The following is a 23,095-nucleotide window of genomic DNA, read 5'->3' on the forward strand; positions in this document are numbered from 1 at the left end:
TCAAAACATGTCTGTATATGATAACACATATGTTTCTTAGTCCTCACAAGTTTGGGGTTTGTTTACTTGTTTGGACTGTCCTATAAGCCCTCTTCCTTTTCTCAGACCTCTGAACCTGTGGCACAACCTCTGGTACAAAAGACGTGGCAGCCACCAGCAGCCTTCTTTTCTAGCTTTGTTACTCTTTCTTCTTCTGGAGGAACATCCTCCTGTGTAGCCTTTTAAGGGGTTTGGAAGGGCCCTAGGATACAGGCCCTTCAAAAAAGTGAGGTACATATTGTACTACTCTAGATTGTAAGCTCGATTGAGCAGGGCCCTCCTCACCTGTTGTCTCTGTAAGTCAAGTTATGTTACATACTACTTGTTATGTTCTGTCCACCCATTGTACAGCGCTATGGAATTTGATGGCGCTATATAAAACAATAAATAATAAAAATAATAATACTATGGTACTCCTGGTCCCAGAAGAGGTTACCAGTGACTCATTGTGATACACAGAAAGGTGAATATTATTACTTTACTGTACTCAAGATCACTTAAAATATATAGTGCATGAGAATATTCAATGTTTATAATAGATCTAAAACTAATTTAGAAAGCATTTTCAATAAAATGACCAGATGGGTTTAATTGTCACCCATAGACAAGGGACATATAAAAATATGAAAGCATTGGAGGATGTGGTTTAAACATTCTGGTGGGAAACTATTTTGGTTATAGTTCCATAGTTATGTATGTTGCTGTACCACATGCAGCCAGTTAATGATAATCAAAAAATATTTACCGACATCCATTGTATCAAATAATTTTGACAATCTTATACATGCATTGGCTCCCTAAAGTTACTCTGTATATGTGTATACTTTTTTCCTATTTCCTTTTTTCTATTTTTTAAGCACATTCCCACTTTCTTTATTAAAATAAAGCCAACAACATTAATCATTTATGAGTCTACAGGTCCTGGCAAATGTCCAAATTCACAAACGCACAACTTTAATATTTCTATACCTTCTCAAATGCTAACGCTTACATTTTTACTTTTAAAGGAAGGGCCCAGAGAAACATGAGATATGTGATTGCGCTTTCAAATTATCTCTGTATACTATGCATTTGATAAAAATACAAAGTTTGACTTTCATTTCAGATGCAGTACAATTCCAATAATAACACTGGATGAATTTGGCTTTAAAGACCGTAGCAGAAGGGAATTATACAAACTATTGTTACCAGTGACATATTTACCTTGGGCGCTGCCAAAGTATCAGTAAATGGTGTTACTTTATGAATTTTATTGCTATTTTTCTAGAGTGATCTATTACTCACATCACATTGTGTTTGGTGAAAGGGCAAACCTCATCAAGATTTTCCCCAAGAAAGTTCTGGTTAACTCTCCATACTGAATATTTAACGCAAAACATGCATGATGAAACGACTCTAGCCTATTAAGGCCAGTGTTAGAAAAATGATATATGTGCTGACGTGGCACATTTTGTTTTAATACGTTCACACTGAGTATCCAGGCAGTGGCCGCTTACTTACCCAATCAGTCGCTGAGGCTATGTTTTGGTTAAACTAATTGAACAAAAAACAATGTTAGAAATTTAGTTCTGTTTAATAACAATAAAAGCTGTGTTAGCTTTCCTTTTGAACTCTGCTCTTAGACTATGCTTAGCTTTACTAGGTGGGGACATGTAGAGAACACTGATTAACATTCACACACACTAGGTCCACAACCGATAATGCTGGTCATGAAACATGGAACACAGATAGATCACGAGTGCAATATCAGGAACACAAAGCTTGAGATAAAATGCCCTGATTAGGTAGAAAACCAAATATGTAGAGGAATTATTATTAGACTTTGGCACCACAGGAAAATTTCTGTTAGTTTTCATATGTCTTCATATTCTATGAAATTCGTCTGTCTCTGTGTTCGGTTCAGATGAAATTCGCCCAATGTTTTTGTTTTGGAAATCCCATTCATCGGTCCGGGTGCCATGAAAACATGAAATAAATATGTAGAAAAAGTTGATTAAGGAATTTGAGACCAGTGGATTAACGAAAAAGGGTCATATTAGCTGAGAGTTATAGGATTAAGGTTAAGGATAGAAGAGGACTGGTTAAATTAACTTAATTTTTGATAGGTGTTATTAATTAAATAAAAGTAATTTTTAAAAATGAAAACTTCAGAGTCTTAGACACTGTGAGAAATGGGAGGCTGAGGCTCACTAAGTCTCACACAGAAGAATCTCACTCTGTGAAAATGCTCAGATGAAGCAGGTACAGTGAAATGAACGGATCCCCGGCCTGCTCTGCTCTTATATAGGCTTTCTTCTTTACTAGTCTATTATTTTCTACGAAAGTTACAGCACAGTTGCTGGAGAAGCCCTCAGCATGACTTGACTGGAGCGCGCACATTCATTTTCGATTCTTTCGTCCAATGTTGCATTTGTTGGTTCATTAACCGTTTAAGTCTAAATGTTATGATGATTTTGTTAAACAAGGAATTATGTTTTAAACTGTATGGTGTTTGTGGTAATAAAACAAGCTTTAATGTAATAAAGGTTAATATGCATGAAGTTGAACAGATGTAGTCTTAGTTACAGAGTAAGGATTATCCAGATGAAGGCAAAATTAACCATTTATGGAGATGCTAAATTTACACAGAAGGGGGAAATCCCTCATTACAAATCTTTGTGATTCAGTCGGCAATCATTATAATCCTTGGATCAAAAATGTTATAATTATGACATCTATCCCTGCATATCCAATGCGCCAATTTAAGGAAACCATTCTACAAAAATCATGAGCTGAATTTATAGCCAAACACAAATTGGTATCATGCCTCAGAAGACTCTTATCAATTTATTATAATTATTAATAATAAACCTAAATAAACTGTAGTTACAGTCCTTTCCAGGTTTAAATTTCCAATCACATAAGCCCAGTAGGCTTGTTTTCCAACATCTGCTCTTCAGACATTCATATTAACAGAGATAATTTTGTATGCTTCCAAAAAGTCTAGCATTGGATCTCAAAATTATTCATTAAGATTATTTACCTGCAAATTACATTAACCCTGCAGGTTTAGAATATCCAGGATGTGTTTGTGATTTTTTTTTTTAAATAATGGGATCATCACTATCATGTGGTGCTTGTGCTACCAGAAATCCCTGAATATTAAAGACTCTGCAATAACCTCGCTGACATCCTTAAAAATCTTGTTTGTCTGGTTTTCCTTTGAATTTTACTTAGGTTAACCAAGTATCAAGTTAGAATAGGGAAATACTATTCTTTAAAAGTTAGTGAAAGTTGACATTAAAAGAAAATAAACAATGGGCCACATTTCTATGGCATTTACTGGGCAAGTGCTACATATGGTGCAACATTACATTAGGTCCCATTGTAATTGCCCCACATTTAGTACTTTGTCTCAGAATTGCTATTTATAATTATAATATTATCCTTAATATTAAATACTGCTATATCTATTAATTTGAAAATGTTAAATATTGCGATTTTAAATATACTTTGTAGGCAATCCTTGTTTCAGTGTTTATTTGTAAAGCACTCCCCCTGGTGTCCAAGGATCTTATGACTTACAAGCGGGTAGTAATTACTTTATTATAGTCAATGATAAGGACAATATTGCAGTATTGATGAGTTACGTTGAGTCCAAAACATTCTTCCCAAGATTATTAGCTGACATAAAATATAAAGGACCCAGGGGTCTGAAATAACTTGCTATTTTTTAATATGTACCAAAAAAACGTCACCTTTTGCATGAAAAACTGTTTTCCCATCTTCACCATAAAAAAAATTAAAACGTTACTTCAAACTATGTTTTGTTCGATATTGACTATGATATATTCATCAATTACCATTTTCATAATAAGCTGTCTGAAGCATTTGAATAGATTCTGCAGTTTCTAGGCACACACTTTATGGAAGAGAAATGACAAATTTCAATTTTGGAAGGTATAGATTTCAGCTCCTGTACATGTGTGTATATAGACAAATGCAGCTTAACATTTAAATATTTAATAGCAAGTTTCACAATCAATTACTTCCAGTAATTTACAGGGAAAAAAACACATTTTTACACAGAAAAACAAGTCATTTGAGAGAAAATGTTTAGTTTTAAGTGAGTAATTTAAGTTACATGCTACATTTTTTAATATATATATTACTTTCTAAATACTTTTGCTTTACTTTGGGGCATAACAGTGACGAGTGAGCCATACACTGTGTTGCATTATATAACAGTATCATTGGAACGCAGACAAAAATGTAGAATATGGAATAAGTATGTTTATCCCAATTACACAAAAATAATAATAAAATATCAAAGCAGCCATTCCCAGATCATATCTGCGTAGAAATACATGTTCACAATATATGGTCAACATCCTGCCGGAAACACACATTATATATATATATATATATATATATATATATATATATATATATATATATATATATATATATATATATATAGTGGCTAAAGATGACAATAATAAATTAGCACAGTCCTCCTGAATATTCATCATCCTCTTCCTCAATATGGGAACTTTTAGTTGGTCCCGATACCCCATCCTGTGCTGCCACAGGAGACTTCTTTTTGGTTCCACCTCCTGGGACTGCTAAACTTAATGCAAGCTTAGCATACTGTCATAAAAAAAAAGAGGAAAAATGATTTTACAGATACATTGCATATATGTGTTTTAATCAAGCCAGGCACACAATAAAGCTCTGGTGGTTAAGAAAGTGACATTTATAGCAATTAGAATTATAGTAAATATAAACTATAGAAAGATAGTCATCCCTGTAAAAAAACTGCTATTTTATGTAAATCATAATGCGTATCGTTATACAAAAGAAATGCTAATAATAAGTATTTATCCCACTTTGTAGACTTCCTGTGTGTCTGATGAATGTGCAGATAAAGTCGCAGGCCTCTAATTACAACTAATATATCAATATATGAATGTTCAGAAATATGGAGTTGGCCCCTCTTTTGCAGCTATAAAAAACCTCCACTGCTCTGGGAAGGCTTTCCACAAGATTTTGGAGGGTTTCTATGGGAATTTTTGCCCATTAAGCCGAAAGAGCATTTGTGATGTCAGGCACTGATGTTGGATGAGAAGGTTGGCCTCGCAGTGTTCCAATTCATCTCAAAGATGATCAAGTGGGGTTAAGGTCGGGGCTTTGTGCAGGCCATTTTAGTTCCTCCACACCAAACTCGTCAACCCATGCCTTTATGGACCTTGTTTTGTGCATATGGGCACAGGCATGCTGGAATAAAAAAGGGCCTTCCCCAAACAGTTCCCACAAAGTTGGAAGCATTCAATTATCTAAAACGTCTTGGTATGCAGTAGCATTAACATTACCCTTCACTAGAACTAAAAGGTTCATCCCAAACTCTGAAAAACAGCCCCAGACTATTACCCCCTCCACCACACTTTGCAGTAGGCACTATTCACTCTGGTAGGTTCTCCAAACCCAGATTCATCCATCTGACTTCCAGTGATTCATCACTCCAAAGAACACGTTGCTACAGAGTCCAGTGACGGTGTGTTTTACACCAATCCAGCCAACACTTGGCATTGCACATAGTTATCGTCTGCTTGTGTGCAGCTGCCTGGTCATGGAAACCCATTTTACGAGCTGCCGAGGCACAGTGCTTGTGCTAATGTTGCTTCTAAAGCCAGTTTGGAAGTCTGTAGTGACAGATGCTACAGAGGACATGCAATTTATATGCACTACATGCAGCACTCAGTGGCCCTGCTCTGTGAAGGTGCATGGTCTACTGATTTGCTGCTGTTATCGCTTGATGCTTCCACTTCACAATACTAGCACTTACAGTGGACTAGGGATTTTGCAGAGCAGAAATTTCACGAACTGACCAAGGTGGCATCCTATGACATTTAAAGTCACTCAGCTCTTATCAACCTGCATCTATAGCACCTGTTTACTATCTGATATTAATAGAGTATTAAACAGAATGTAAGACACCTTCAGACACCAACAGATGTACCCCGTAGGGAAATTTTCCAGAGGTTGAGAAAACAGCCCACATGAGAATTCTCCTTTCTGGATATAGCAGTACTATGAGAGCAATTCAAGGCTATGTTGGTCAGGTTTCTGTATTATAACAATGCTAGAATCGGTAACTTACATCATTGTCCATATATTTAAAGAGTGGCGAGTTACAAACGTCAGACACCTGGTCCTGGTCCTGTTGATCATAGCCTTCTAAAAGCTGCTCCAGGGCAATGGAGTCATCACTACCGCTGAAACCCGGGATGCTGGAAAGGTAAAATCATGTTTGTTAAATCATGTTATTATGGGTATCTATCCTAAGTACAAGTTGACAAGATCTTCTTAAATTATATAATTTTGTGCGTGTCTGAATATGTAGATAAATCTAAAACTATTAATACACCAGGGCTCGACAAATCCCAGGCGCCAGGTCGTCATGGCGACTGAGAATTTTGTCCTGGCGCCTAGGTCAGGGGCGTCCAACGTGTGCCCTGCCGGACTTCAATGTGCGGCTCCCTGAGCAGGGCCGGGCTGGCCCGGCTCACGGTGCAGCACGGTGTGTGCAAGACGGCAGTCTAATAAAATTAAAGCGGCCGCGTGGGCTGGCAGACCAACGTTCACGTGGTTCAGCCACGAGGTGAGGTGGTAAGACTGCCGTGTGTGTACGCCGGACGCTTTAATATCATTAGGCTGCTGGCTTGCACACATCGTGCTGCTGAGTGGCAGTGCCTCAGTGAGGCTCTTTATCCCGCCCCTTTCAAGACATGACGCTCAAGGGGGCGGGGCTCACAGAAGAGTTCCTCGGGACGGGAGAGGATCGTCACGTCAGAGGAGAGCGGGAAAAAAAGAAAAGCGAAAATGTAAGTATAAAAAAAAAAAATAGGGGTTCAAAGAAAGTGGACCTATATTTAAGAGGGGGGGGGAATTCACTTGGCTGTTTTGATTAGCTGTTCCTAGATTCAAAACAAATTTGTCAAGCCCTGTCATACACTATAGATTATATATAAAATCAGTGGTATATTCTGACTTAGGCCCACCAATAACAGGAAGCCAACCACCCTCTTGTGGGATCAGGCTCCCTGTAGTGCCACTGTTCAATTTGCCAATTCAAAGGAAGCTCACCAATCTCCCCAACCGGCCTGTTAACACTATGGAGTTCTGTGTCATATTGGCACATTCTCCATAGTTCATTTCCACCAGCGGCCGTTCATCCTTAAGAAGCAGGGAAATCACGCCATAACCTGGCGCTCAATGGCGGATGCCACCATAAGGGATGCCGGCACTGAGGGGGCACCTGGTGGTGCAGCCCTGGTTAGGCTTAGGGCAGCACAAAAGGTAAACATGTCACAGAACTGTATTATTTATTTACAAACAGACTACACAGTGCATCTGTGAGGTGTAAAAAGAAATTTGGAAGCATTTTTGCTAGAACTTACGGATTTAGATTTTGCTAAACTTTTTTTTTAGAAAAAGGACTAAAGAGTATGTCCACATTGATGAGCATGTTGTCAACTTGTTTGTCTCTAGAGGTGTTGGCAATATTATTTAACCCCTTCGAGACAAAGGCTGATTTTACTTTTTGTACCCTTTGTGACAATGGCCTTTTTAACATTTCTGCGCTGCTTGTGTTTAGCTGTAATTTTCTTCTTTCCCGTTTACTGAACCCACACACATTAGATATTGTTTTTTTCAGGACAAGAAGGGCTTTCTTTAGATGACATTGTTTTGATTGTATCATATTATTTACTATTAAAAAAATTATAAAATATGGTGAAAAATTTAGAAAAAAATGACTGTTTCTAACTTTTAGTTGAAAAATCTTTTACTCATCTATAAAAGGTAATGAAAAAACCTGCTAAATAGATTCTACTATTTGTCCTGAGTTTAGAAATACCCAATGTTTTTATGTTTTTTTGCTTTTTTCTACCCATTATGGGGCAATAAGTACAGGTAGCGTTTTGCTATTTCAAAGCCATTTTTTCCAAATCTGGTAATTCTTCCCCCCTTGTGCCATTTCGGGTATCTTTGAACCCGGCCAATGCAATTTACCCCATCAAGTCATATATTTTTGAAAACTAGACAGCCCAGGGTATTCCAAATGCTAGTATTTTAACTCTTTCCATGCACCATATCTACCACCAGTCTTTGTCAAACTTTATGGTAGTCATTTTTTTGCATTTGTTTTGTCATACACATTTTACTTCAGGTATGAATTAAAATGTTCTCGTTTATGTCACTATCACAAAACACCTCAATATGTGTTCAGCAACATCTCCTGAGCGCAGCGATACCCCACATGAATGATTTTGCCTGGCTGTTTGGGGGCAAAAGGGCCACATTTGGGGCATGCGCATTTTTCAATGTTGAACTTTGGCATTTGGGGATCCACTGCCCATGCCCTATTTGGTACATCTTTGAGCCGGGCCATTTCAGTATGCCCAATAAACCCATATATTTTTGAAAACTAGACAGCCCAGGGTATTCCAAATGCTAGTATTTTAACTCTTTCCATGCACCATATCTACCACCAGTCTTTGTCAAACTTTGTGGTAGTCATTTTTTTGCATTTGGTTTTCCACACACATTTTAATTCAGGTATGAATTAAAATGTTCTCGTATATGTCACTATCACAAAACACCCCAATATGTGTTCAGCAACATCTCCTGAGTACAGCGATACCTCACATGAATGATTTTGCCTGGCTGTTTGGGGGCAAAAGGGCCACATTTGGGGCATGCGCTTTTTTCAATGTTGAACTTTGGCATTTGGGGATCCACTGCCCATGCCCTATTTGGTACATCGTTGAGCCGGGCCATTTCAGTGTGCCCAATAAACCCATATATTTTTGAAAACTAGACACCCCAGGGTATTTCAAATGCTAGTATTTTAACTCTTTCCATGCACCATATCTACCACCAGTCTTTGTCAAACTTTGTGGTAGTCATTTGTTTGCATTTGGTTTTCCACACACATTTTAATTCAGGTATGAATTAAAATGTTCTCGTATATGTCACTATCACAAAACACCCCAATATGTGTTCAGCAACATCTCCTGAGTACAGCGATACCTCACATGAATGATTTTGCCTGGCTGTTTTGGGGCAAAAGGGCCACATTTGGGGCATGCGCTTTTTTCAATGTTGAACTTTGGCATTTGGGATCCACTGCCCATGCCCTATTTGGTACATCTTTGAGCCGGGCCATTTCAGTGTGCCCAATAAACCCATATATTTTTCAAAACTAGACACCACAGGGTATTTTAAATGCTGGTATTTTAACTCTTTGCATGCACACATTTTACCACCAGCATTTTTTCAAAGTTTGCAGTAATATTTTTGTGTGTATTTTTCCCACACACACCTACTTTATGTATGAATTTACAGCTCCTGGTATATGCCGCTGTCACACGACACCCCATAATGTGTTCAGCAACATCTCCTGAGTGCAGTGATACCCCAGATGCATGGGTGTGTCATTTTTTGGGGGAACTAAAAGGCCACATTTGGTACGTGTGCATTTTTCTAATTGGAAATTAGATGTGTGGCCATCCTTCCCCCCGTGTTAATTGGGACGTTGTTGAACCTGACCCATTCAATTTACCCCATCAAATCATACATTTTTTAAAAGTAGACACCCCACGGGCATTTAATATGCCAGTATTTTAACTCTTTCCATGCGAGAATTGTTTTAAGCTAATATGCTAATTTTAGGACTTGCTCACAAAAATATATTTTTTATATATATATATATATTTTTTTTATTATTATTTTTTTTTAAAAAAATTTTAACATTTTTTTTCAACTTGGAGGTTCCCCTGATAGTGACATCAGTGGGAAATGATTTTTACATTTTACTGGTTTTTTACTATTTTTTCTAATTATTATTAATTTTATTTTTTAATTTATTTTTACTAATCACACTGTGATTAGAAAGCTGGGCTCCATTGACTTGCATGGTGAATGCAGTACCTGTATTCAACCTGCAAGTGGAGCCAAAGTTCTCTAGATGGTCTGGACCATCTAGCGAACTTTTAAAATTTGTGGTTCCTGTTACAGGACGGCGGCCATCTTCCTTGATGGCGAAGATAGCGGGCAGCTGCGGCTGTGACCGCTCTCCGGAGCGGTCACAGCCCATCAAAAGGTTAGTGTTTGGTGTCGCTGGATGCCTCCTGATCGAGGCATTCCAGCGACACCATTTAAGTTTAGGAGGCGATCATCGATCGCCTCCTAAACGCTTTTAAAACGGGCGTCCGCCGCCATACAAAGTATGGCGGATGTTGACGCCCCGTGGAGGGGCCAGAGATGGCCCCTTCGTGCCGATCGCGGCGTTGCTGAATGCCTCGAGGTCGAGGCATTCAGCAACGCTTTTTGGATGCAGAAAGCGATAGTAGATCGCTTTCTGCACCCGTTTAAAGACGTGCCGGTCCTGGCACGTCAATTGTCGTAAAGCACATGCTTTTCCGTGCCATGCCAGGACCAGCAATTGTCATTAAGGGGTTAATACAGGTTGTTCTGCTTGGGCTCAGTAAATGCTATCAGTTCTTTTTAAGTTCACAGATATGTGACTGTCAATTTTTGCTGACAAACACTGTGGTTGTAAAGAGATTATTTGACCTTTGATAAAACTTTAAGTTAGCTTATTGTTTTATGGTGGACAAGGTCTCTGTATTGAATTATTATTGAGCCATATACAAAACAACGAACAGAAATTCAATCAAAAACTCATATGGTATGACGAGTGCGACTCTTGGAAAATATCACAGAAATTAACCTTCCGAAACATTGGTCACCAAAACCTCAAGCATTCGGCCCCATTCAAAGGACTAAACCAGACTGATAGGCGAACTTGAAATTTGTGCAAGATTCCCTCCACCGTTTAAACGTATACAATTCTAACAAAACTATACATTATTATCCAAACACTCACCTGTAGCTTTCTCTGACAGCCCTCTCAGCAGCCACAAAGTCATTCCTATGAAGATGTACCAACACTTGTGCTATTGTTTTCTGCAAACAAAAAAGTAAACAATCCTTCAAATCCTTAACTGCTCAAAAATGCTTATTTAGGATCTTACAAAAACATAGAAGACACTTAAAAAAAAGAACACTTAAGGACGGCAAACAACAAGAGTGATATGTAGGGTGGTCAGCTACGTAATGAATGATAAAGGATGCAGAAAGTCATTTTAATGGATGTCCGAGGACCAATGTTTCATTAAGGCCTGTAAATGAACAGCCAAGAAACTACTTTGTTATAAATTAATAAAATGTAAAAAAAAAAAAAATATTACTATTGACAATAACAAGTGCACTTTGAAACACTTAGGCAGAGTACATTAGGGACATACCTTATAACAAGTTGGATAATTTTCTATTTCTTTGTACATATTCTTCTCCTTCTGGATGGATACTACTGCCTCATCTAACCTAAAATAATAAAAAGGTTGCATATATTTGTGACTCGTCAACACAACATTGCTCAAAAACAGTCTTATTACTCCTGACATAACAGTACTTAAAGTAAAAGTGTTATTCTGATGCCACATGAGCAAAAAATAAATAAAGTATTAAACACTGAATTGCAATGGAAACCAAGGCAAAGCATTCAAGCAAGCAGCCCAAAAGAGTGGAAGCTGCTATAGCTGCAAAGGGGGACAGACTACATATTAATGTCTATGTGTTTAGAATGTGATGATATCAAAGTCCTTGTTTGTGTAATGGTCAGATGTCCCAATACTTTTGTCCATATTGTGTACATATGCAGTACTCAAACACAGGCTGAACAACTACTTAGGTATTAAGTAGTAATGTGAGAGTTCACATAAGCTGCACAGTACCTACGAGCTCTCACAAGTAGTCTCGATGCCTTTCCTAGAAGTTCTACAGCTTGACGAAGACGTTCTTCATTCTACAAAAATGAAAACATCTTAACAAAGACATTCCAAAATATGAAGATATTCTTATGTGAAGCAGCAGTTATTCTGGTCATAAAATGTACCACAATATAACAAAGTAACTTCAGTAGCAAGACTACAGTCTCAGGGCCACATGTGCATGTCACATACCAGTCTGAGATTAAATGCCATTTATTATTATTATTTTCTTTTATTTATACGGCGCCAACAATTTACGCAGCGCTTAATACAATACATATATCCAAGGGGTATGACAAGACGAGAATTTACAGACTAAGACAAACCGATGCATTAGGTTGAGAGAGCCCTGCTATGAGTAGTTACTAAAGTTTCCTCAGGCTCTACACTCTCTACTCCATTGAACTTGAATGGTTCGTTGACATTGTGCTGTAAGTTCTCCTGAGCAGCTGGAAGATATTTCTTACCAACTCAGCATGGTGGGTTTCCCCTCTATCCCCTTTATCCCTGAAGCTGAGTCTCCTTTATGACCAATGAATACTGCTGTAAGCAGTTTGACACAGAGAGATTATCCACAGGATTTACAATCAACATCACAAAGTAACCAGCCATACAGGAACAAAACAAGCTCAAAAGTAAAACAGAACATAAGATGCTATATTTAATAAAGATTTGGCCAACATACCATTGAATAATGTACCAATAACGCCATCCGTTGGTCACTGGTCAAAAGATTTTGTCGTCTATTGACAACTTGGCTTTAACAACCCGGGTAGTAAAAAAATAAAATAAAGGACAAAATATACACACAGTGCTTCAGCATTTGCTAAACATTAGGATTGAGTTAGTTGGTAGGTCTATTTTAAGGGTTTTCAACATAAACCCTCAAAAACATTACTGTCTTATTTATAGATATTAAAACACACCTCAAAAACGGATGCAGATTGTTGATACAGTTGAACAGCCTTTTCCAGGTTCACGTGCTCTATAAGCCTGAAATCAACCAGAGCACAATATTATGTTTAGCTTCTAGAAAGTTAAATAAAATCCGGCATCAGCACCTGTTTGGAGAAGCCACAAATCCGGATTACTTACTTTCCAGCTCGTTCCAAAGCCATAGCTGCAGTGTCCGGTGTGCCATTCTCCAGATACATCATACTGGCTTTTTCGATCAGCTGGACAGCTTCAGAAAGCTTCTGCATTTCCTACGGCAAAGTGATAAAAGGAAGAAATTTATTTATTTGCCTTCAATTTAATATCTTAGCTCAAAACTTTCAGCTTCATCACTTTTAAATCCAGGTTCAGGGTTTCTATTTTAAGGAATATTCAAAAGGCGATTCAACTACTAGCATTTTACATCAGTCAATGTAATAAAAAAAAAAAAAAATAGGTATTTTATTTTTGCTTCCAAAAGCAATGTGTAAAATATCAGTTTTGGAGGATGTTCTAAGATTTCAAATGCTAAAGAAATAAAATTGTACAAAATGTTCTAAATATTCAAAATTTGTTCAAATAAAAACAGACCAACTGCAAATATTATACTTATTGCTTTCTGGAAGCTCCTGCTATGGCAGCCAACATAACATTTCCAAGTACTGATTTTTATATAATTATTTTTGTCCTATTAATTGGTATCCCTTTGAAAATATTATTTTTAAGTATATTCCCGCTAAATAAAACCAGGCTATACTATAGTCCGTTCCACCGAGATACACAGTTTTCCTGGTTGTGTGGTCTTGTCAATTTTTGTAGTGTTGCTATAGTTATATTAAGATTAGGAACTTTTACTCAATTTACACTTAAGTTATTTTCCCCACAAAACTAGTTACTTACCTAGTTTATGTTGCTTATGTGCATCCTACCGGAGAAAACTTTTATCCACTGTTAACCTACACATGCTAACTAAATAAGTGATTTTAATATAAATATTTGCACATATGAGTGGGGTGTTTATGATTATATATGACATATGAATTGCTGTGAAGCATATTGACAGGATTTACACTTACCTTTAACATCATCCCAGCTTGCTCATAAGCTCTGAGGGGAATAAAAAGGAGAATTTGTTTAAAAACACCAAAACTGGCGTTGTATTCTAAATATTATGTTTCTAGGCAATATTGGGTAATCTTCTAAAAGCTACAGTGAAGGAAAAAGTTATTTAATCCCCTGTGGTTTTGTACGTTTGCCCACTGACAAAGACATGATCAGTCTATAATTTCAATGGTAGGTTTCTTTGAACAGTTAGAGACAGAATAACAAAAAAATCTAGAATTATAAATTGATTTGCATTTTACGCAGCTGGGACCATAGTCACCCAGAAAACAATTGGCATACACTATGCCTGCAAGGTCCCCCTGCTCAAGAAAGCACTGACGTTTGCCAACGAACATCTGAATGATTCAGAGAACTGGGTGAAAGTGTTGGGGTCAGATGAGACCAAATTGAGCTATTTGGCATCAACTCAACTTGACATGTTTGGAGGAGGAGGAAAGCTGCCTATGACCCCAAGAACACCATCCCCACAATCACACATGGAGATGGAAACATTATGCTTTGGGGGTGTTTTTCTGCTAAGGGGATGCAACTTCACAGCATCAAAGGGATGATGGATGGGGTCTTGTACCTTCAAACCTTGGGTGAGAACCTCCTTCCCTCAGCCAGAGCATTGAAAATGGGTCGTGGATGGGTATTCCAGCATGACAACGAGGCAACAAAGGAGTGGTTAAAGAAGAAGCACATTAAGGTCCTGGAGTGGCCTAGCCAGTCTCCAAACCTTAATCACAAATTTCGAGTTGTCAAACGTCAGCCACAAAACCTTAATGACTTGGAGAGGATCTGCAAGGAGGAGTGGGACAAAATCATTCCTGAGATGTGTGCAAACCTGGTGGCCAACCACAAGAAACATCCGACCACTGTGATTGCCAGCAAGGGTTTTACTACCAAGTACTGAGTCATATTTTGCAAAGGGGTCAAATACTTATTTCACTGAGTAAAATGTAAATCAATTGATAATTTATTTGAAATGTGTTATTCTGGATTTTTTGTTGTTATTCTGTCTCTCACTGTTCAAATAAAATATAAAATTAAAGACGGATCCTGTCTTTGTCAGTGGGCACACGTACAAAATCAGCAGGGGATCAAATATTTTGACTGTACACAACATACCCTAATCTAAATAAAAGGATGATTGGGTAAATCGGTTATTTGAATCTAATCCACCTTGTATTCTCATATATAAAAAAACATCTTCAAGGCAAGACAAATTTCTGGAGGATCTAGGACCCAGGTAGAGTATTTTACGAATGACTGTAATGCTCTTTTGGAGACAGGAAGGGAGCCATCATGGTAGTGTATATGCCCACCATTATAATAATTTACACTTTTTTCCCTCTCTCTGGCACTCCCCTAAAAAACACTATCATGCAGCAGCTACTCCCTACCTCCATGAGCACAGATTCAACCCTGAAGGCCCTCAACTAACCCCCCCCCTATCATGGCAATTTACACTGGGCAATGCATCAAATGAAGGTCCTACCAGATTTCAGCATTGGCTCTTTAAATGGCTTTTGTCTTAACCCCACCCAGAGTGACAGCTGACTCAATGGTTTCAAGCCTTTATATGTATAGCTGATTGCTGAAGTACCTGCACCCATATGGAGAAAAGCCATTCACAACCAATAACTATATTAGACAGGGACAGCTTACGTTAGTCCAGGTTTTGGCAAAATACATTGCTCCAGTTACAGCTTACATGATGTAAGTTAACCTATTGCCTAGCTCATCTTCAGTGTTCTCGCACCAATACACCTTTTCAGTAATCAAAATTGTAAGAATAAATAGGCACTGAACTCAATAACTAAGAAATCATTCTGAATACAAATAAAATAATTATTCACCAGTTACTTTGGTTGCTTTCCTTCTACATTTTGAGTGCATAAAACAGTAGTGAAACCCTGCAGTGTAACATTAAAGATCTGCCTCGACTGACTAGTGTTAGCTTGTAAAACCACATTTATTAAAACAAACAACGGTATGCTTAATGTGACTATACAGAGCAGACACAATGATTTCATACTCACTTAGCAGCATGGAAGAGACTAGAAATGGTGTCTAGTTAAGGACTTTAACTACAAAGCAAGTTACAGCTTATCCACTTGTTAATACATTCATAAGCTTAATGAACACTTAATGCCAACAAGGAGAACTGTAAGAATTGAATAGAAAATAAAAACTCAATATGCAACTTTTTATTGGCTCACAGTAAAATCATGTATTTTAAGTTAGCATTTGACATTAAATGTTGCACCGTTCAAGGTTTTTTTTTTTTTACTAGTGGAGTTCACACTTTACAAATCATGCCAATGTATGTACTTCACTAAAGTGAAATCACCGTTAATGGTTCAGTCTTAGTAACTGAACATAGGAAAATGACCTGGCAGCACAGATAATACCAACTACCAACTTCTATGTTGAAGTGGACCTGTCACTTTCCCACATCCTATAAATTACAGGTCAATACACTAAACATATGTAATTCTGTGTAAAGATTAAAATAATGATTTTATATAATTTATATAATATATATATATATATAATATATTTTAATTCAAATAGCCTTATATATACACTGTATAGAAAGTTATCTTCCTATTGACTGATTGCCGATGATCGGTTCAGGCAGCCATTGTAAGGTGGATGAGGAGAAGGAAGCGAATATTAGCAGCCATGGATCTTAAATTCAATGAGCTGAACTTTTAGTATTTAAAGCTTCCAAAAACTAACATAGCTGGGCTTGATATGAATTTACTATCCAGCGTAGCCAAAAGCTATTTACATTAATTATACAAACAACCGAGATATCAGAAAATGCTAACTTTTAAAATTCCTATTTTAAAAAGATACGCTTTGTGGTTCTCATAAGATTCCGCCTCCTTCAAATAAGCTTCTTTTGCCTGGTCATACTGCTTGGCATTCTTAAAAGCAACCGCTGGAAGAAAAATGCAAAGATATCATCACAAGTTTATATTCTGCTATTTCTATCTGAAACGTATCCATATTACACTCAACAGTAAGATGGTATAAATATACATTGCTATACATCGTTCCTCAAAGATCGTTAATGGGCAGTATTGTGTGTCAACTCTTCTAGCCAAACAATGTATGTATGTATGTGTAATTATATATATATATATATATATATATATATATATATATATACACACACACACACACACACACACATAAATACATACATATACCCCTACACACACACACACACACACACTACTGTTCAAAACTTTGGGGTGACTAGCTGTGCAAAAAAATTAGAGTTTTCTAATGATCAATTAGCCTTTTAAACTTAATCTTGGATTCATTCCAACACAGGAGTGATGAGAGTGATGAAGGGCGTCTGTATGGCTATGAAGATATTCCATTAAAAATCAGCCATTTCAAGCTACAATAGTCATTTACAACATTGATGTCTACACTGTATTTCTCATCCATTCCACGTTATTTCAACGGACAAAATTTTATTTTGTTTTAACAAGGAAATTTGTAAGTGACCCCAAACTGTGTGTGTGTGTGTGATATATATATATATATATATATATTGTAATATAATACAATAAATCTTGTGGAAACCCTTTCCAAAAGAGTGGAAGCTGTTATAGCTGCAAAGGGGGGGACCAACTACATATTACTGTCTATATATTTAGAATGCAATGTCATAAAAGCCCCTGTTGGCGTAACAATCAGGTGCCCCAATACTTGTACATATAGCGTGTGTGCATATTATATATATTTAGAGAATACTGGCCATGTGACACTAAAGCAGATACTTAAATGGTTGTTGAGAAATGTAAAAAACCTTCACAAAAGTGTCTGTGTGTTTCTGTTTAAAATCTACAGAAAGGATATTAACAGACAAGGATTGTTTGTTTAACATGCAAAAGGTTGATTGTAAACAACTATGTCTTTGAACGAAAAGTAAAATAGGTATACAAGACATGTGCAATAAATGAAGGGGACCTTAACATCATAGCGACCAACGAAATTATGAAATAAGTATGTAAATGTACAGCACCAGAATCGCTATATATTTATTTATCACGAGAGAGAGAAGATTGGGAAGGAAATCCATTTCCTTCCCACCTTTACAAACGGGTGATTGGCAACATAACCACACAAGCGCATACCTGCTTTTGCGTATTCTGAGGCAGCACTGTCATAATCAGGTTTCCACTTCATGAAACTGGTTTTCAAGCTAGAAATTAAAGAGCAGTAAAAATGTCTATTACCACAGCATGCAGAAGCCAAAATCAAACAAACATTGTGTAAAAAAATAACCAAAACCATGTCAAACCTAAAGGCAGAGAAGAACCATTCGCCCATCTAGTCTGCCCATTTCTCCTGATAAGATTCAGTCGTTGGTCTGTAATTCAGGCTAGATATATGCCCATCTCATGCATGTTTACATTCCCTCACTATATTAACCTCCACTACTTCTGCTGGGAGGCTGTTCCACATATACATCACCCTCTAAGTAAAGTAAATCTTCCTTACGTTACCGCCAAGCCTCTGGGGGTTTCACTTCATTACCACCTGTTACACTACAATCAGGGTTAACCCAAAGGAGGAACAATAATGCCATGAATGGAAGGAGCCTTTAGGCACACATTTTGGAAATAACTACCGGTAGTTCTGCAGGGATCTTGGTGCAGATGGTGGTTATCACAGAAAGACATAGCAAAGTGTATGCCTGTATCATGATGAGGTAAATAATACGGACATGAACATTCTCTCAGCATAACATAGTAAGAATTGGGTCTTTAACAAGATATCAGCACTTCCCGCGTATAAATAAGCCATATTCCAGATAATAGAAAACGCCCTGGAATCATCTTCTGAAAAGCCCCGAGAGTCAGGTGGCAGCTCTCTGTGACAGGGAGCGACAGGCGAATACGCAGTGTAATGACACCGTGATCATTAGCTGATCATTGCGGACATGGACCGTACGCTGCCTCTGTAAGAGTTGATTCCACTACTTGCCGCCATTTTTACCATTTTTCTGCTTTGGCGAGATGCTCCAGAGCTTCATTGATCTTCTGAGCCGCCATGACAGTTCGAGCAATAACACTACACGTCACCCAAGAGGTGGGACAGCGTCATGACGGACAGCTAAGGGTAATTTTACATCAGAACGTTACTCCCATGACTAAAAACGTAAGGGCACCCGCTGAAGTGGCCGTGGCGGCCATCTTTGTTCTGGGAAAGGAAAGGTATTGGCGGCAAGGGATGCGTGCTAGAGCGCCTCTCGCAAGAGAGAAAGCACAATCGGCACGTTTATCCTGAAAATAACACCGTATTCTTCATTATCAATATATATATATATATATATATATATATATATATATATATATATATATATATATATATAAAATGACCTACTTATCTGCACCATATCATTCACAAAGTAAAATTACCTTCACAAATTGGTGTCTTGGACGATTGTTGATGTGGAAATTCCATCTCCCTTTTTAAGTATTATGATTTCGTTTCATACAAAATTGTAAAATGTCTGAATATAATAGTGGAAACTAGGAGTAAAATGCAGAAGCCACCATGTTCTGTTTTGTGTACAGTAGGTTAAATAAATGTGAAATTATTAAATTATTTCTTTTAGTCAATGCAGGGAAGAAAGGCAAGGAGCAGAGGTCTGTAATGGCCACCAATTGTTTATTCAAATAAATGAGCATCTCGTTTCACTATTTATTATCAAGGGCCAACATTAGCATGAAGGGCTGAGCCGGCCCTGTATAATAGAAGATAGAGTTAGAAGAAATCTCACTGATTTTAACTATACATTATACAGGGCCAGACATGATCTTCCGGCAGTAGAAACTCGCTACAATTTCATCTTCCTAATGTATAATAAAGTCGAAGAGGTGACACACAACTCTCCATTTTGTGACTAGACCCCTCTGGCCTACTGAAAGAACCGCCAGTACTCACATGGTTGCTTTTGAGAAACAGAAAGTGGCTGCTGCAGCTTAACGAAGCAGAAGGACATTGATGCAGGGTGTCTCAGGAGTGCCCTCACATTTTTGCCCCTGGGGCATCTGCCTAGCGTGACCGTATCGGCCATGTTTTCAATGGTTTTCCCATAGCTGACCGGCCCAGATAAAATGCTGCCATGTTGTATGGGGGATGTATAGACTCATGGAAGGGAACCAGTTAGTCAGTTATACCTCCTCCATACTGCAGGGGAGCATTTAATCTGTAAAAATGTGTTGTGGAAAACATGGCTGATGTGGTCACCCTACATTTGCCCCTCTCACCCTTAAAAGGTTGTTGTTAAAAAGTGTTTTTGCACCCCAATCCAGTAACACTGCTTTTCTATATATGTTTCATATGTGACTTTACCAATGATTTATAGATACAACATTCTGCAGTTATTGTCCAGCCTGTTGTCATGTGTGAGCAGCGTTGTGCTTTTCTCAGAACACACATTTGTGTAATGTACCCTACCATGCAAACGTTTTAGCTGTTTTCATCTGTAGCATAATTTCTAATAATCAATGATCCTTTTAAACTCAGCATTAGCGAACACGCCATTGGAACATGCCATTGGAACCTCTGTAGGAACCTGTAGGGCCTCTGTAGCCTATGAAGATATTCCATGAAAAAGCAATAGTTATTTCTATCATTAAGTGTATTTCCGATCTATTTCATGTTATTTTATTGTCGATATTCGTTTTCTTTAAAAAACAAGGAGATTTTTTAAGTGACCCCAAACTTTTGAATGGTAGTGTATATTATATGAAAAAATTTGAGATCTCCAGCAAAGTTTTAGATTACCTCAGTTTGTGATGCTTAAAACACGAATATTGTATTTGATGCTGATGACGTGAGGAGAGCATGCTGCTATTCCGCTTTTTCGCCACGAGATGGCAGTATATGTACATTCAACTTACTAGAGCAGCAGCTAGATTTTGCTGTAACCAAGTGCAGTGATAACACTCACGGCCCAATGTGCGCCCTTACAGGGGTAACTTTTGGCAAAGGAAGCCAGCCAAGTGTCCCAGGAAAACAGATTTGCTAGATTGTAATCAACCATAGGAAATTGATCCTTGTTTTTTTTGTAACTGTATTACCGTATTTGCTCAAATATAAGACAAGATTTTTTTCAGAGCAAATGCTCTGAAAAATACCCCTCATCTTATACTCGAGGTCGTCTTATAATCCAGCCTCAAATAGAGGTCTGACTATAAGACTAAGATCCAGATCCATCGCAGGGCACCTGGATCCTCCTCTCTAGCAGCTGGTGGACGTCTACGCAATGCGCACAGACAACCTCCACTGCTACCCGCCACTTCCGGTCATAGAAGCCCTGACATGAAATAAAAACAAGAAATGCATTTTTCCCAATCATAGATTTTATTAAATATGAAAAAAAATAGTTTACATGTGAATTAATATTTACTATTAAAACTTTTTTCCTATAGAGTAGTCTTATATTCAGGCTTTTTCTTTTTTGCTAAATTAATATTCAAATAGTGGGGGGTCGTTTTATAATCAGAGTTGCCTTATAACCGAGCAACTAAGAAAAAAAAAATACTGTGCACGTAACTCCACTATACCACACCCAAGTATAATGAGCAAGGAGTAATGTAAGACTTTGAAGCATTGGGGCCTATTCACCAAACTATTCATGTTTGTGAGTTGGTAAAAAAAAAAAAAAGAAGCAATTTGCAGCAGCCCCCAAGTTTACTGACCCTAAACTCGATGAACCAATAAAGAGCGAGTTCTAGCAGTTCCATCACACAGATCTTCTACGCACCAGGAAATTACAGATCACATCCTGGCAAAGGAGGCGACTTGAGAACACTGCGTCAACCCAGTACTGGGTCCTGGGAAGTCACAAAAGCATCTTAAACATCTAATATATTTTACATTACATGAGTCTCCGCAATACATCTAAAGCTCTGGCAGGTATTTGGTCATTGGTGGACTTCAGGACATTAAATTGGTTCGATAATGCTAGCTCTGCCACTCTTAGAGACCCATATTACAGCTTCAGTGAACAATCAATATCTCCAAAACAATTGCATTTACATTTGCATTTGCAAATACATTTACTGTTGCTAAAATTTTAGGTGTTGATAGTTTCCTATTAATATGCATCACTTAAGAACAGTTTCCCTGCTAACATTTATTTCTTCTCGTTTTCACCATACAGCCTTATAAGTTTGTAATTACCGGAAAAAAATCATATAATGGTGCAGCAGTCATTGTTTGGTAAAGTAACTGAAACTCAGGAGATTGGACACATTTTGTAATTTGCTTTACCTTGAAACATCTTGAATAATTGGATATTGCATTGATAGTTTGATATATCACTCACCTTCCAGCAACATAACAGGAAGCCCGGTGACATTCTGGGAACTGGTAGAGAAAAACTACAGTATACTTTGAGGGTCAAGGACATTTTAGGGAAGAAAAAAGTAGCACCAGGATTGTTTACCAGCTGCAGTATGAAAGGAGAAATAGCTTTTTTTCACAGGATGTAACATTTGTGTAATATTTTCCTTTGTTGACTTTATATGAAAATCACACACAATGAGACAATGAGACAATTTGCCTTTAGTGAATATGAGATGTGTATCTAAAACACAAATTGATATTTTTTCACGTTCAAGTTTTTTTTCGCTACAAAGCACATGTGAGACTTCATGAAGTTGTGTGCAACTTATTAAATTCTTAAAGTAGATCTTGGCAAGAATATATATGGTCTTTCTGCTTCTCACTTTGATTCGTGTCCAGAAAATGTTACTTCATCTGATACATTTATATAAAGGTGAAAAACACAATCACGTCAACTCAGTGGTATTCTGCCTTTGGTAGATTAGGCTTTGTGATAATGTATTATTATTTTACTGGATAAAACATTTTATGGCCTTCTTTTTATCAGCTTGTATGTCTAAATGTTGTTAGAGCTTCATAATCTTGTATCTTCTGTCTCTTTTGGTAATCTTTACGATACGATCATCCTTATTTTTATAGATTTATATTCTGTATCCTGCTGAGCTGGGAATGTCCAGTTTTTGATACTCCTACACAAGCATAAGCCATGGGACTCAAGACATGGTGTAATACTCAAGGGTATTCGCTGGAAT

At 37.5% G+C, this 23,095-nt stretch overlaps 1 protein-coding gene across 1 annotated transcript; it reads right to left on the reverse strand.

Moving 5' to 3' along the window:
- Positions 1 to 3,607: 3,607 nt before the first annotated feature.
- Positions 3,608 to 19,110, reverse strand: NAPG (NSF attachment protein gamma). The gene is made up of 12 exons (XM_053467182.1): positions 18,981 to 19,110; positions 18,116 to 18,183; positions 16,821 to 16,905; positions 15,998 to 16,015; positions 13,925 to 13,955; positions 13,011 to 13,120; positions 12,842 to 12,908; positions 11,880 to 11,950; positions 11,391 to 11,469; positions 10,970 to 11,049; positions 6,179 to 6,308; positions 3,608 to 4,668 (listed from the first exon to the last, which is right to left on the reverse strand). Exons 1-12 carry the CDS (start codon positions 19,034 to 19,036, stop codon positions 4,522 to 4,524), a joined length of 942 nt encoding a protein of 313 aa, XP_053323157.1. The 5' UTR covers positions 19,037 to 19,110; the 3' UTR covers positions 3,608 to 4,521.
- Between the last annotated feature and the right edge of the window lie 3,985 nt (positions 19,111 to 23,095).

The sequence above is a fragment of the Spea bombifrons genome, chromosome 5 (genome assembly GCF_027358695.1).
Source record: "Spea bombifrons isolate aSpeBom1 chromosome 5, aSpeBom1.2.pri, whole genome shotgun sequence".
NCBI classification, from domain to species: domain Eukaryota; kingdom Metazoa; phylum Chordata; class Amphibia; order Anura; family Pelobatidae; genus Spea; species Spea bombifrons.